The sequence below is a fragment of the Ciona robusta genome, chromosome 8, assembly GCF_009617815.1.
Source record: "Ciona robusta chromosome 8, ASM961781v2".
Lineage (NCBI taxonomy): Eukaryota > Metazoa > Chordata > Ascidiacea > Phlebobranchia > Cionidae > Ciona > Ciona robusta.
This window is the reverse complement of record NC_143242.1, coordinates 5,700,966-5,716,114: the sequence shown is the minus strand read 5'-3', so window position 1 is coordinate 5,716,114 and position 15,149 is coordinate 5,700,966. Positions and strand designations below refer to the sequence as shown.

The following is a 15,149-nucleotide window of genomic DNA, read 5'->3' as shown; positions in this document are numbered from 1 at the left end:
TTATATATAAAATTGTTTCAGGGCTTAAAGCAAAAATGAAGTTCTGTTGAGGTTTTATTTTGCAACAATAAGGTAATTACACAAAATAAACTAAACGTGATAGTTCTGTTGAAGAAGTCTCTGAAAAATAGAAACATGATTAAAATACCTTCATATTTTATATGGCTGGCGTTAGTGGAAAGCCACTACGGCACGACAAGCCCCCAGCCAATGGTAGTGGGTTTCTGCTCTGGTGAGAAACCCTTGCGGGATATTACTGTCCACGCAGGTTAAAGAACCCCCTATATAGACAAAATAATACAAATAACACACTATCAAAAAGACAAAAATAGTACAACGAGTGCAGAGATACAATGTGCCAAACATGCAACAAACACAACAGCTCAGTCATTCAAAAAAGGGGAGGCGTCTAAAAAGTAATTAACGCGGACATGTTCATTGAAACATCTTCAAAGAAAGTATAGTTTAAATCCTGAAGGATAATCATCTGCAGTGTACACTATATTAAATGTACTACGACTAGGAGCCAAAGCCATTAACAGCTCCGAATGTCTCAATCAAAAGGTAATTCGCCATGTTGGTACCGCGATACTCTCGTCGTATCTTTATTCAATGTAATACCGTCCGGATGTTACGCACCGTATGGACCGTTATGAAACCGCGCCAAGTTGTTGCGAACCGCATTAACAGTGACCTAAATATCTGAGCGTAGCATCACTGGCGGCGACGTCCACCTGGCCGTAACATATATCGAAATCAAAAGTGACGTTACCGCTCCGAACGCAGGGTCATGACAATGCTCTGACCCACCGTATCGATGTCGTAGCAAAATTGTGACGTGGCCATCGTCCCAATCGTGCTACATCACGTTTAAATATAAAACCATTGTTACGTGGGGAGTTTTTGGTGTACATTTTTTAAAACGGTTATTACCCAATGTATTTGCATATCATACTGTGTGGTAATATTACTAGAGTATTTGTGCACCAATATAGCGTTCTCACCAAGCGTAGAAGTTACATACCATAGCCCCCCTAGAGTGTACAACAACAAAATCTGATCCAGCAAGATGTTCGCTATAGTTTCTTTGTATATATTTCAGTGAACTGCAAAATGCACTAAAGTAGTGACTAACAAAAAATAGCTGGCAACATTAGGTCCAACAGAAAAATAATACAGCAGCGCAGACGACAAGACACGCATACAACTCATACTAATAAACCTCAAACCTCAAACCGTGTATCCTTTATCGGTGTCTTCGTCTTTGTTCTTTGTCTGCAAAGGTATAGGATAGTTACGTAAGTTATACCGAATGCGTAAGTTTCGTAACAGGCAAAAAAACACTAATTATAAAAAGTTTTTTCTACATTTAAATTTATTCCTTATCACTTAAAAGTTATCGTTTTTACTAAATCCTAAACAAAGATAATATACAATACCTTGCACTTTTCACCTGTACCTTTATTTGCTGGCTCTTCTGCAAAAAAACATAATTGTTGAATACAAGTTTGTATGTTATTACGTCATAATTACCTTCATTCTTCCTTCGTGTCATGGCTGGCTTGATCCTCTGTGACGTCAAATACTATGTTCTGTAAACCAAACTGTAAAACTCTATTTAAAGCAATATAAGTTTGTTACGAAACAATGAACTTACAAAGTGGGTTCTTCTATTGCATCATCACCACTTCGTGACGTCACATCGTCGATGTTTCTAAAAAACAGCTCATGTACGTAATAATGCCAATTGTGATTTATACTTTACCAGTTCTTTGATCTTCTTACTTCGCGTTTATTACGCAAATAAATTTAGAATATACAAGTAATGTGCCGTGCGTCGACGCAAAACGCGCATGGGGCCCCATGAAAAAACGTAAGCCTACAACAGTCGCCTGTTGTTCAGCTATGACGTAACGAAACTAATGACGAAACGTTAACGTGAGCGGTAGCGAGCGAAATTTAAACGATTGTGTCGGTTTGTGACGTAACGGAACGCAGCGTTTGTGAACCAAAATATTGCGTGTGACGTCGCGAGTGACGTAATAAAAACTATCGCGAGTCCTGAAACAGAATGTGATAATAATATAAACTTAACTATAATAAAGTAATAAACAAGGCACAAAACTTGCATAGTATTATTGTATGTAATGTAGTGCAGTAAGATTCCTGTATATAGTAATATAAAGCAATAGTATATGATATAGTATGACATACTAGAATACTAATGGAATGAAATATTACTTAACTTAAGTCTAGCAAGAAAATTTGCTAACACCTTCCAACTTGTAACCTGCGCGTGTGGATCCAACTGCATCTAAACTGGAACGTGGTATAACATGCTTTGTGCTGGAAGAGGCGTTTTATGCGCAGAGGAATTGATTGAAAGGCGGGAGTATAGTCAGCTGACGCGAGGCGCCAGTCACGTGAGCACTCTGATCAATCAGTTTGAAGAATTCAATAGCGGACTGATTGTGACGTAATTAAGTTAGTTCACAACGATTCGCGATTTTGGATTTTCGTTCAAGCGCGTATTTAGCTTCGACATCGTTTCTCTTCTCCCGGCGGGTGAGTTGTCGCGGTGGACATTTAATTTCCACTTTACCGAGTTATTCATGCCATCGTTACTCTTACCAAGTAATTTCTCCAGGGTTTCCAAGTATCTTGCTTTTTCTTTTATTAATAAATCTTGATCCTAAAATTCAGACACTTTTAAAGTAAACACAAGGTACGATGAACACGTTTATTTATTCACATTTTTAGCACGACGTTCAACTATTTTTTAATATTCAAGATACAGAATATAAGTGTTTGGTTAAATGTTTGGTCAATAAATTGTATGACCCTAATCTATGGTATGGTAGTATGGGGTAAGATGAGACATGCTCATATTTATACAACTATATGACGGTAGCCGCGCGACTCTAAAGTTACGTTTCTAATTGTTTAAAACACGATCAGTAAAAATGGAAATTATGTGCTAACGGTTTCCCAACTTACCCCACAGTAATATATATTTTATACGAGCTACTATGCTACAGCGATCCATACTAAAATATACTCTCATTAAACCGGTTCAAACTAACAGAATGTTGATTGTAGCACCCAACTTTTCGATGCATCCTCGTTCACACTGATCAAGATTTGTCTTCGTTGGCTGCATGATGAAAGCAACTTTATAGCATTTCCATATATCAGGAACACTCATACCGCTCCGAACGTGCTTAGAATAGTGCGAGTACATAGCTTGAGTATCGCCTCCCTTCATGGCCGCATACCAATCAGAACGATGCTTAGCCCATCTTTCACGAAACGAATTTCCCGTCTTCCCAACGTACTTTTCGCCGCACTTTGGGTATAAACATTTAGCAAGGTATATCCCGTAGTTGTTGCAATCAAGAAGCGCACAAGTGGATGTCCTGCAATCTACCATGTTACCACACTGAGACGAATTTCCACACTGAGACGAATTTCCACACTGAGAAGAATTCCCACACAGTCCGCAACTTCCACACTTTTTTGAACGATAATTTCTTTTTGAAAGATCTGTCATTCTTTGCTATTGACCTTTTTTGTCCCCAGGTGAATTGGAAAATCAAACTTGTATTGCATCAGGTATACATCCTTATATATCCCCTGATTACTCTTTTTTCTATTGCTCATCAGCGTGTGTGATGGTCGCAATGTTTGTGTAGAGAACTGTAATTGTATCGCCTTTTGTGTTTTTCAAAACTACAATGCTAAGACCAGGCGCACCAACTCGCAATTCACATAAACCAACGTCTTCCTCGACGAAAACCTATGATTGGTTCCCGTTGCTTCGTAGGGGAATTTTTCATTTTGTAGAAACTCGAGTTTCGCTTCTAAAACACGAGACATTACGCAATAATGTGTGATGTAAAGTACAGGCGGTTCATTACATATTTGGGTAAAATGTGCAGTTACGTTTATCCCCATTTTGATCAAATATTTCAAACGTTCGTAACTACAATGAGCACAAAGCACATAATATTGTTTAATCTTTAATGAAATAACACAGGCTGACAAGGAAAGCAGTTTCATTTGTATTATAATTATACTTGATAATGGCTGTGGTGTGCGATAAACAATATATAAAACATGATACAAAATACGTATATATAGCATATTTGTAAACATCTAAAATCATTGTATACATAACAAAAATATAGCATATTGCTGGATAATTCGTATATTAGGGTGGGGGAAGACGGGATATATTTAACACATGATATCCAAATATCCTAACCGTGTTTTAAACAATTAACAACGGTCTATGAGAATCGTGAGAAAATGGCTTTACAATTCCATGAATGTTCTTTGTTTACTCCCAAATGGGACGAGAAAATAGAATGAAAAGGTTTCCCATCTTCCACCAACCTAACCGACTGTATAAACAAAGACAAAAAGTATTTTCCGTAAGAATGTGGCTATATGATTTAAATTATTAGTTTTAATATAATGAATATATTTGAATAAAAGATACATTTTTTGAAGCATAATAATTAAAAAGTTTTATAAATTGATGCTTATTAATCAATCTGATGAAAATACTGCGTTGGGGTAAGAACCGTTGTGTTTTCCATTCGACGTCTCTCCGTTAGCATAAGGATTGTATCCACCGTTCCCATTAGCGTTACGCTGGAAAATGTTATTTAATATTTGTAGCAATCTATAAAATTCGAAATAGCAAAATAATAGGTTTGACTATGCTTTTACATCGTATATTAGACACCATACTTCCACAGCCCTAATTTATATCATGTCAGCTTATATACGAATTACTAACAAAGTTTATGTATTTTATATACGAATTACTAACATGGTTTATGTGTTTTATATACGAATTACTAACTTATGTAATTTTATATACGAATTACTAACAAAGTTTATGTGTTTTATATACGATTTTTTTTTGTTCGGTTGACAGGTTAATAATCTGGTAGCACTGTGCTAAAGCGTTACAACGTTACTAAACATGACTAATAATACGTACCATTGATCCGTTATATTTTGGTGGGCTTGAAGACATCGGTCTGCGTTTTGGTGCGCACATAGTAACCTGAAGAATTCCTGAAATCAAATATCCCGCACCGGCACCGGCAACCAAGGATATAACGAGCCAAACATTGTAAGTCATAACAATTAACATCAGCACGTAAGCAATGAAAACCTAAAAAATAATATGGTTGTTACGTAAAATGCCCTATGTGGTAAAATCGCATATACAATAGGATGGGGGAAGATGGGACACCTTTTACTTTATTTTCTCGTCCCATTTGGTATAGCAAACCAGGAACATTCAAAGAATTTTAACACTGAATTCTTATAAAAGAAAATAAAAACATGCACCGTTTCATTACCCGGCCTACTTTACACATAATTTATTAAGGTTATAAATAGAAATTTTTCGTAAATATTTTGTAAAAAAAAAATGTTGTAAAAACTAATGTTAACAATTTTTTTTAATCAAATTTTTACCTGCACCATATGTAAAATACTTTGGACTATATGAAATATCCAGAACTTCGAAGACTTGTGAGAAATCGAATAACTTTCGATGCCATCGTCGTCGCAGCAATCACTGGCGGAAAGTACAAACTAAAAAAATAAATAAAGGAATCGTAGAAATTAATTTATTATATACTTTACACAACTGTATTTTTCGCTGATGTATTCGTAGTTGTTGCCTTTCTGTTGTTAAGTTAGTAAACGATCACGTGCTTCACGCTCAAGGAGAAATGAATTGAATTCAGACTGGCTTATTATGGCACATTATATAGGTACGTGGTGCAAGTTAATTTATTGTTGACAGAACCAAGTACGTGAGCGATTGGGCAAATACAGCGTTGCGGTTTCAGACACTTTGTTGACTTTATGGTGCAATGTTTGCGAAGATTTATGTAACAAATTAACCTATAAAAGTTTCAGTGTTTCTGTGTCAACAGAATAACAGCCTAGATAAAAAAGGGCTACAAAGTATTGAATCGGGATTAGGGTAATTCGTCAATTTTGGCCTAAATCTAAGGCCCATTATTGACACGCCCGGCCATCATTGGCATATAAGTAGGGTGGGGGAAGACGGGACACCTTTTACCTCTATTTTCTCGCCCCGTTTAGTAGTAAACAAAGAACATTCAAGAAATTATAAAACTATATGCCCACTACTCCTATTGACCGTTAGTAATTGTTTAAAACACGGGTATTTAGATATTATTTAGATATTATGATCAGGGTATTTAGATATTATGTGCTAAAGGTGTCCCATCTTCCCCCACCCTACTGTATATAAATGGATTAAAATTAATGATTGCAACGTTTGGTGCGGGATGCAAACTGCTATAATCAGCAACACATGCAATAATTATATAAGCATGTGGGTGCACTAAATGTTAATGCTTAACAACTTGCCGGTTCATTGGCTTCACGCATCTTGTTTGCCCACAACTGCCTCAAAAATTTCATTATTTCGTACAGAATCCCGAGTACGGCTATTCCGAAACACGAGCCAATCAATGCTGCAAAGAAACCAAGCTTATTGTTCGATAAGTGGAGTGAATGAAATTTTAAACGACTGTTGACCAGGAAGAATAAAGAAAAAAATTGCAAAAAATAAGTGACAATATCTGCAATCAAAAAAATGACATAATCCACAATCAAAAACATTGCAAACGACTTTTACCGCCTTGGTCTTTAATTTCCCACTCGAAAAACAACACTGTGACTGGTAGGTTGAAATTGAAGAACATAGTCATAGACATGCCCCCCATGTCCATTCCTCCCCCACCCATGTCCATTCCTCCCCCGCCCATGTCCATGTCTGTCATTCCCCCCATGTCCATCCCTGTCATTCCACCCATATCCATTCCTGTCATTCCCCCCATATTCATATCTGTCATTCCCCCCATCTTCATATTAGGTGCCATTGTAGCCATGATTAACTAGCTTTAATAGGCACGTAAAATTTGCTAAATTGTGACCAGATTTATTACAAATAAAGAACCTAAAAATAAGCCGTCTTTTAATAAAAAAACTTTTAAAGTAAAATTTGAACTTAATCTAATCGCATTATATTCCATCCGACGTGCACAGCTTGCTTCATTTAATCTTTGCTCTTATATATCCTCCACAGCAGTACGTAACTAACCTTAAACCCAATGTGGTTGGTTTGGCCAACATTGACTTCGCTTTACAACGAAATGACAAAGCAGGCACGACTTTACTTTGTGTTACTTTGACAAAGAAAAGTGAAACACAAGTATAACGGACTTATTGTGCAAACATTAATAGGTTACAGATTAATAGCACTGCAAAGTTAAACCATACATGGTATAGGCTTATTTCCACATAGTCGAATAACCAACATAGATGTTATTTGTTGACGAATAACATTCATTTCGAATGTCTGCAAATAAAGTCCCTTTATTAAATATTACTGAATACCCTGGCAAACTCTCTGAAAATCTGTTTTACTTTTTCTGCCGGGGTAGTCCCTCTTTAAAGAACGTATTGTTGTATTACGATTTCGTAGGTTGCTTTTCCAAAGATGCAAACTAAAACGTAAATGTACAAGAGCTTTAAGTTGATAATGTTAATGTTTCTTTGCCATAACTTATACACATATTACCAATAGTGATGTAATGTCGTCCACCAGCTGTAAAGAACTTCAATACCCTGATAACTTAGAGGGAATTATTGAGAAAGAATTTTCACGTTTGCAAGGTAAAATAAAATTCAAATATAATTATTGTTAGATCGTGTACAAATTTCCCATTAGTAAAGTAAGGCTGTAATCTTTTATATAATTTTATTTATTTTAGAGTATGGCAAACTGCACCTAAAAACGAATCAGTTTACTCTGGTTGTTTTACTGCATTTATTATTCATATTATATATTTTACTGCATACCCAATTAGATAGTTCACACTAATGTACAAGGATATTAGCAACACTTCAAACAATTAACAGTTTTTTTCTAGCCAACCTAAAAATTCATATCAACATTTGTGTTATAGTGGTTCTGTTTTTAGGTTTGACATACTTGGACCATACTGGTGCAACATTGTATGCAAAATGCCAGATTGAAGCATATAACCATGACCTGCAAAGTAATGTATATGGAAATCCTCACAGTGGTAATCCAAGTAGTGAGCTGATGCTGGACACTGTACACCAGGTAAATAATATTAGCAGTTAGGGCACAGTGGTTTGTGCGCCTGTCTCTAACCTAGAGGTTATGGGTTCAAGGCTTATCGGTGCTACTATTGTAGCCACTCAAGAATAAAAAAACATTGCACAGAAATTTAATTATTATGAAAACTTACCAAATGGCAATTAATGCTCTTTACATAATGCATTATAGGTAACTTTATAGGTAAAAGCAACTGCCATCTTTATTATACAATTCACCATTTAAGGATGAACAGATTACAACCATTATAAGTATTTACTCTTTAATAAATGTATTAAATTTCATCTGTGGGTTTTTTGTGCTTCTTTTTCATATATGGCTGCATATGTTTCATATATGGGATACATGGTTGTATTAATTGTGTTTTTTTATATGGCATGCTAGGTCCGAAACACAGTTCTTGCACACTTCAATGTTTCCTGTGAAGAATATGATATTGTATTAAAATTTATTTGTTGATTTTTTGTGCTTTCTTTTCATAATTGTGTTTTTTTTATTTATGGCATGCTAGGTCCGAAACACAGTCCTTGCACACTTCAATGTTTCCTGTGAAGAATATGATATTGTATTTACACATGGAGCAACAGGGGCTGTCAAAATCCTCGCTGAAAATTTTAAATGGACTTCAGGTGCTTACTCAATTTAGTGAAAAATTAAACTTTTTTTTAACCTGAGTTTATTTAGAAGCATCAAAATTTGTTTATTTGGAAGACAACCACACATCTGTGGTAGGAGTTAGGGAGATTGTGGCTCAAAATAACTGTGAGGCAATCTGTATGTCTTTAAACAGGTAAGGTAATTGGCTAATTGCCAATTTTATTATTATTATAAACAGAGTAATTTGGTTTGAAATCAACTACTTTTGTTCATTTCATTCTATCTGACATTTTCATTATTGTAACAAAATCACAACTGTAAACAAAAATATAATCTCAACTGTAAACACTCTTGTCATACTTCCTGTATGTCACCTTCCTAGTGCTGCACAGGAACAAATTAAGCTATTTTTAATAAATAAATATAGTGAAACACATATTTTAGCAATACATATTGGTTTATATTATTTTCCTGGTTTATTTTTTTTCTGAAAGAATTTTCCTATGTTTTATTTGCTGTTAATTGTTTAAAGTGGAAAATCTGCATTCGATTTGAAAAACTATGCGCCAGTCAAAGTGAAGAGTATGTCACAACTTGGCGATTCTAATGGATCAGATAGGTAATGCGCATTTTTATAAATGTCTCTGTTTTATTCTGATATGGTGGTGTAGCGGTTGAGGGTGCTCCGAGCACAAATATTTAATATATATAATTATCTAAATTTAACTTAATGCATAAAGATTGAATTTTGCGTTGTGTAACTTTAACAGCTGGCCAGCTGGCATAATGTGTATGCGCCTAGATTGTTTCCTGTAACCCATGTATAACAATGCTTCTTTATATACAATGCTAAGAGACTTTGCCCTGTAACAATACTGAGAGACTTTGCCTTGCTGTATAATGTGCCTAGATTGTTTCCTGTAACCCATGTATAACAATGCTTCTTTATATACAATGCTAAGAGACTTTGCCCTGTAACAATACTGAGAGACTTTGCCTTGCTGTATAATGTGTATAATGTTTTCTCGTGTATAACGCTTCTTCTCGCCTTGGGAGTTCTCGCCTTTGAGTTATCTCCTTTATAAGCCCTGCCCTGTACTGTACAGCCAGGCAGTGTGAGCCTGGACCAGCCAGTTGGAGGCCGGAGAGTATCGTGACGTCGTTGTTGTTTTGTCGTTGTAACCCGAACTGTTTTGTTGAATAAACTGAGTTTTGAACCTGGACATGTTATGGAGTCGGACTGTGGGCTAACGTCTTATCACTTGACGCCCACAGTGGCTTAACTGCATGAGTTACACCGCTGGTGTATTTCTACTATTTCATAAACTTTGAGCCTTACATGTAGTACCTTTATAAGTAAAAGGTTAGGCAAAAATGCCACCAGTTATAAATTTGTGGGTAGAAGTTTATGGATTAGGGATACCCCTGTTATAACTCATGTTTTTGAGCCACATGAGAAAATATTAAATAAGCAACCTTAAAGGGGCATACCAACGAAAAATGAAAATTTGTATATGGATAGATATGCTCAAATGTAACCTAAAGGTATGTAACCTAAAGTGGTATGCCCCTTTAACGTTTTAAAAAACTTGTTTTAATGTTTTCATTGGTATGCCCCTTTAATGTTTTAAACACAATTTCATTGCTACAGAACTGGAAACTTATTTGCATATCCTGCACAAAGCAATTTTTCTGGATGCAAATATCCTCTTTCATGGATTCATGATGTGAAAAATCATGGTCTTGATCATATAAGTATGGAAATTATTTTCCCCACTGTATCAAATTTAAATAATATTTTTTTAGACAGTCATGCCAACGAAAACTGGTATGTGTTACTTGATGCTGCAGCGTTTGTACCATGCTCAAAACTAGATTTAAAAGAAAACCTGGCAGATTTTGTTTGTCTTTCATTTTATAAAATGTTTGGATTTCCTACAGGTGAGGGCTGTTTTACCAAACACTATTTATACTATTTTGTTTTTAATGGAAAAAAGGTGTGTTTTACAAAAGTTAGATTGCAATTCACTCAGTAAGTTGGGTATCTCACATGATGCATATAAAGCTATGTGAATGGCTGAATGCTATATTTTTGTTTCTGGTTATTAACATATTACTGCAAAACTATAACTTTCAACCACCTTTCACGCAACAAATCAAGTAAAATTTTATTAGAAACATTGTTCCTAAAAATTTAATCATCATAAAGATTGTTACAAATTCTAGAATGCTTGAATTTAAAACTCAATTTTTAATCAAAAAGGTCTCGGTTGCCTATTAGTTCGAAAAACAACTGAAGATATGCTTTTAAAGAAAGGTTACTTTGGTGGAGGAACTGCTGCTGGTTACCTTGCAACTTCAGACTATTTCAAACCCCGTGTAAATTTACACCAAAGGTAAAATATCTCATTTTATTTAAAAATGCAATAAATGTTGTAGTGTATTACATTAGCTCTGTATCCATTCTTTTTTTAAAGTCATTTTGTGTATTTGGTGGCACCGTGGTCAGAATGCCCTCTTTCTAACTAAAAGATGCCAGGTTCAAATATAAATGTAACTACCGGTTTGCAATCTATGTGTTTGTTGTTTGGTAGGTGGTTTAAAAGTCATTTAATTCTGTGGTTACTGTTTGACTGTTTAGGTTTTCAGTATATAAAACTGCATATTTGATAATTCAAACATATAATTATAGTGTTATAATTGCCAAAGTCTAAGCACATAAAGGCCAATAAGTGTCTTTTATTCATTTATCACTTAGTGCTGATGTCTGATGGGTAAATTTTTTTTAAATTTTTAGATTACATTGTAAATTTTTAGATTAGAAGACGGTAGCATTCCTTTTCTGGAGATATTGGCATTGCAACACGGATTCAACATTTTAAATAAAATTGACCATTCAATGAAAGTTATACAATCACATACATTTTCCCTCATAAATAGGTTAGTAAAATCGCAACTGCTTTTATGAACCATTGACCAAACATTATGAAGTTATATTCAAACATATTAAATCCAGGTTATACAATGAATTGATTGCTCTGCAGCATTCAAATGACGCTCCAGTTGTTAAAGTATACAGCCATACAGACTACAGTGAAAGCAACCTCCAGGGTGGAATTTTGACTTTTAACATTCAAAGGGCAGATGGAAGGCAAGTGTTTTACGATAAACAAGTTAATGTTTTCCAGTGTACACATATACAGTTTTAACACAAACTGGATAAGAGTTAAATCACTGATATGAATGATTAAATAATATAAGACAATGTTAAATAAGTTTTGCCCAAAATTTCTACAGTGTGGGTAGGCAAACTTTCACAGAATATTCTAACTAACTATTGCTGGCCCATATTTTTCAAGCACCGAACATCACAGTTTAAAGTGGCCACCTTTGTTTATTTTACAGTTTCGTTGGTTTTAATCACGTGCTTCAACTAGCTGCTTCACGAAATATCCACTTAAGATCTGGTTGTTTTTGTAACACAGGAGCGTGTGTCAGGTTATTGAATCTTGAGCCTGAAAATGTGAAACATATTTTTGAGGTAAATTTACAAAAAAGGATTTAATTACACAGCGTATTGCTTATCATACAGATATCTTGGTTAGTAGTCAAACATTTATTTAAAGTCTTCCCATTTTCATAAAACATTGTCAAATTTGAACTTTTTTTACTGAACTTTTTACTGTTTTCCATTCCTTGCTGGTCCAATCTCAATTAAAAATCCAGACACCTTTCCTCTAACCCATGTGGTCTCTAACCCTTAGCTATAAACCACTCACTTCGATATTTTTATTTAAAGTATTTTTCAGCTTTAAAGAGTGGAAACTCGGCCATATAATAGTATAATATATAGTACTGTCTATGTAAAAAACACATTCACATAGATATGTTTACTGTTATTTTTTTAAAACTGTACATCTGTATGTTTTTCAGGGTGGCCGAACATGTGGAGACCACATTGATATTATTGATAACCAACCAATTGGTGCAATACGTGCTTCTGTAGGTTACATGTCAACAATGGCAGATATCAATTCACTTCTGCAATTCATTAAAGAATCTTTTGTTCAGGTATTACTCGTGTAACTACACATTTTTTATAATGTATATCGGATTTTTTATTGTTTAGTGTAATAGTACACACCTATAATGTTTTAGACTCACAAATAAATGTTTTTAAAGTTTTCAATATTTTCCTAGGAAACTATTACCTCTGCAATTTCCAATGGTGACATATTTTATGATGCATCCTCTACCATAAAAGCAAGCCAACGTTCACTAAGCTTAGAGAAGATATTTGTATATCCGATTAAATCTTGCCGAGCAATTGAGGTACGTCATGAAATGCAAATATTGTTTTAAAGTTTTTATTTTGCTAGTTTTGTGTCATGCAGGTAGAGGTTAAACCAGGAGCTTCCGCACTAAGTTAATCAGTAAACAATGCAAATAAGATAAAATTTGCGTAACAGTGTTTGTACAATGATTATACCTATCCAGTCCAGTGCCCTGCCTTTTTTGAGAGGTTGTAAGTTTAAGTCCTAATGCTGCCGCCATTGTCCACGTATGTGTTCTTAAACAAGACCCTTAACGCCAGTTGCTTCAACCGAGTGGTCACTAACGGGTTGTCTCAATTGTCAGCCATACATTAAAAAGAAAAAATATTTTCATTTATTTTATACAAATTTAAATGTTATTACAGGTAAAACAATGGGAACTTTGCAGCACTGGCCTTATGTATGATAGAATGTGGATGATTGTAAATAATTTTGGAGTTTGTTTGACTTTAAAGCGGGAGAACATGCTTGCACTTATTCAACCTACGTTAGATTTAAAGGCCCAAACTTTGACTTTAGAGTAAGTTTAATGTTAAATGAGCTTCAAGTCTGCAACTGTTGAAAAGTTACTGTATTATAACGGCTGTCATTTCCATGCATAAAGATTAGTGATTCAAACTGGGCGGTATATATATACCCCTAATTTCAATAAATATGGCTAAAACCCAAATTTTAATGTTATTTATTGTTATTTGTTAGAGCTGATGGTCATGGCTCGGTAACTGTACCATTGAATTTCATGGACAGTGAGCAAAATATGTTAAAGGTGAATGCTTGTCAAAGTAAAGTTTGCGGAGATAGGTAAGCAATGATTGGTTGGATTAAACTATTTATTACATGGTGTCTGTAATAGATCCTCTATCAAATTACCTTATTTATTACCTCAATAGTTATCTTTTTTCTTTGTCAGTTTTAATTTATCCGACTGTTAAAGATACAATGCAGTATTTTACATGTACAGTGTGAAAAACAAAAACTTCTATTTTAAAATCAATTAATGCTCATTAAATTCTAGTTAATTTATTGTTGTCTCACCAAGTCGGAGATATCATTGTAACTATGCTTTATGTATGTCAAACAATAGTGTTTTTGCAGGGTATTAGGTAATGACTGTGGCCAAAAAGTAATGACCTGGCTCACTGATTTCTTGGGTTACAAATCCCATTTGATAAAAAAGAACAATGATCCTCGGTTTTCTAAAGTTAACAAAGCAATACATGATGAAAATGGCTTCTCTAATTTGCAAAGTATTACACTTACAAATGAAGCACAATATTTACTGCTGACAAGAGAATCCGTTGAACATCTTCAAAGGCAAATGAAGAAATCACAAGAGCAATTCAACAGCGATTTACTTGCATTTGATGAAATTGTTAGTCGTTTTAGATGCAATTTACTTGTGGCAGGTTGCAAGCCTTTTGAGGAAGAGTCCTGGTCAGGTTTAGTGCTCAAGAACAAGCTAGAAATGGTCAACTTTAAGTTTTGTGGCTTAAGCAGCAGGTGTAGTATGGTGTGTGTTGACCACAAAACTGGAGAAAAGGGTTTGGAGCCATTGCGAACTTTAGGTACACTACCTCCTCCTCACTATGCCAACAAGCAACAAAAACGCAGAAATCATTTTGGTATATATCTGTACTGTGAGTGTACAGAAAGTGCAATTGCTGTTGGTGATAAGATGTTTTTGTATAACTAATGCCTCTTTAATTTTAATTCTCATGCTCATTTTGATTTTAATTCCTTTCTTCAAATCATTTTACTCTGAATCTTACATTATTTATTAATTATGCAAGTATGCTTCAAGTGTTTCCACAGAGTTTCAACATTTTGTTTAACTGCTTTCTCCTAGAATTATCTCCACATTAGCAATGCTTGTTGACTCTTTTAATTTTACCTAAGAATAACATTGTTATATTAAACTGTTTACAATTTATGCTTGTTTTTGAGATTCTTCATATTTTATATAGATTAATTTAAATAAAACCTAATTCGGCATCTTCAATTTAACAATTGTC

At 34.6% G+C, this 15,149-nt stretch overlaps 2 protein-coding genes and 1 long non-coding RNA gene across 5 annotated transcripts; 1 reads left to right on the top strand and 2 right to left on the bottom strand.

Moving 5' to 3' along the window:
- Positions 1 to 20: 20 nt before the first annotated feature.
- LOC149732709 (uncharacterized) lies at positions 21 to 2,564 on the bottom strand. Its single transcript, XR_016385523.1, has 3 exons — positions 1,534 to 2,564; positions 1,440 to 1,477; positions 21 to 1,275 (listed from the first exon to the last, which is right to left on the bottom strand). It is a non-coding gene; the product is annotated as an uncharacterized LOC149732709 (long non-coding RNA).
- A 162-nt stretch (positions 2,565 to 2,726) lies between these two features.
- Positions 2,727 to 7,049, bottom strand: LOC149732708 (protein SLC31A2-like). The gene is made up of 5 exons (XM_089882636.1): positions 6,698 to 7,049; positions 6,427 to 6,533; positions 5,497 to 5,616; positions 5,012 to 5,188; positions 2,727 to 4,656 (listed from the first exon to the last, which is right to left on the bottom strand). Exons 1-5 carry the CDS (start codon positions 6,948 to 6,950, stop codon positions 4,552 to 4,554), a joined length of 762 nt encoding a protein of 253 aa, XP_089738762.1. The 5' UTR covers positions 6,951 to 7,049; the 3' UTR covers positions 2,727 to 4,551.
- Positions 7,050 to 7,477: 428 nt separating this feature from the next.
- Positions 7,478 to 15,136, top strand: LOC149732707 (molybdenum cofactor sulfurase-like). 3 transcript variants are annotated; one of them, XM_089882597.1, is made up of 16 exons: positions 7,481 to 7,737; positions 8,046 to 8,191; positions 8,718 to 8,835; positions 8,894 to 8,996; positions 9,336 to 9,422; positions 10,455 to 10,558; positions 10,610 to 10,744; positions 11,067 to 11,199; positions 11,621 to 11,743; positions 11,820 to 11,954; positions 12,209 to 12,344; positions 12,737 to 12,874; positions 13,004 to 13,135; positions 13,503 to 13,657; positions 13,837 to 13,938; positions 14,233 to 15,136. In XM_089882597.1, the coding sequence occupies exons 1-16, from the start codon at positions 7,656 to 7,658 to the stop codon at positions 14,828 to 14,830; spliced, it is 2,427 nt and encodes an 808-aa protein (XP_089738723.1). In that variant the 5' UTR covers positions 7,481 to 7,655; the 3' UTR covers positions 14,831 to 15,136. The 3 variants fall into 3 exon arrangements, 2 of the variants coding, with proteins under 2 accessions (XP_089738723.1, XP_089738722.1); XM_089882596.1 differs by having other exon boundaries at positions 7,482 to 7,737; positions 8,891 to 8,996; XR_016385517.1 differs by lacking the exon at positions 13,503 to 13,657 and having other exon boundaries at positions 7,478 to 7,737; positions 8,891 to 8,996; positions 14,233 to 14,248.
- The last annotated feature ends 13 nt before the right edge of the window (positions 15,137 to 15,149 follow it).

Bases quoted from the DNA above. Each gene is read 5' to 3' on its own strand.
- LOC149732708 (XM_089882636.1), bottom strand. From the start codon at position 6,950: ATGGCTACAATGGCACCTAATATGAAGATGGGGGGAATGACAGATATG. The intron at 6,534-6,697 runs GTAAAAGTCGTT...GTTTCTTTGCAG, and splicing joins GGAAATTAAAGACCAAGGCG to CATTGATTGGCTCGTGTTTC. The intron at 5,617-6,426 runs GCAAGTTGTTAA...TTATTTTTTTAG, and splicing joins TGCGTGAAGCCAATGAACCG to TTTGTACTTTCCGCCAGTGA.
- LOC149732707 (XM_089882596.1), top strand. From the start codon at position 7,656: ATGTCGTCCACCAGCTGTAAAGAACTTCAATACCCTGATAACTTAGAG. The intron at 10,745-11,066 runs GTGAGGGCTGTT...TTAATCAAAAAG, and splicing joins AATGTTTGGATTTCCTACAG to GTCTCGGTTGCCTATTAGTT. The intron at 11,200-11,620 runs GTAAAATATCTC...GTAAATTTTTAG, and splicing joins CGTGTAAATTTACACCAAAG to ATTAGAAGACGGTAGCATTC.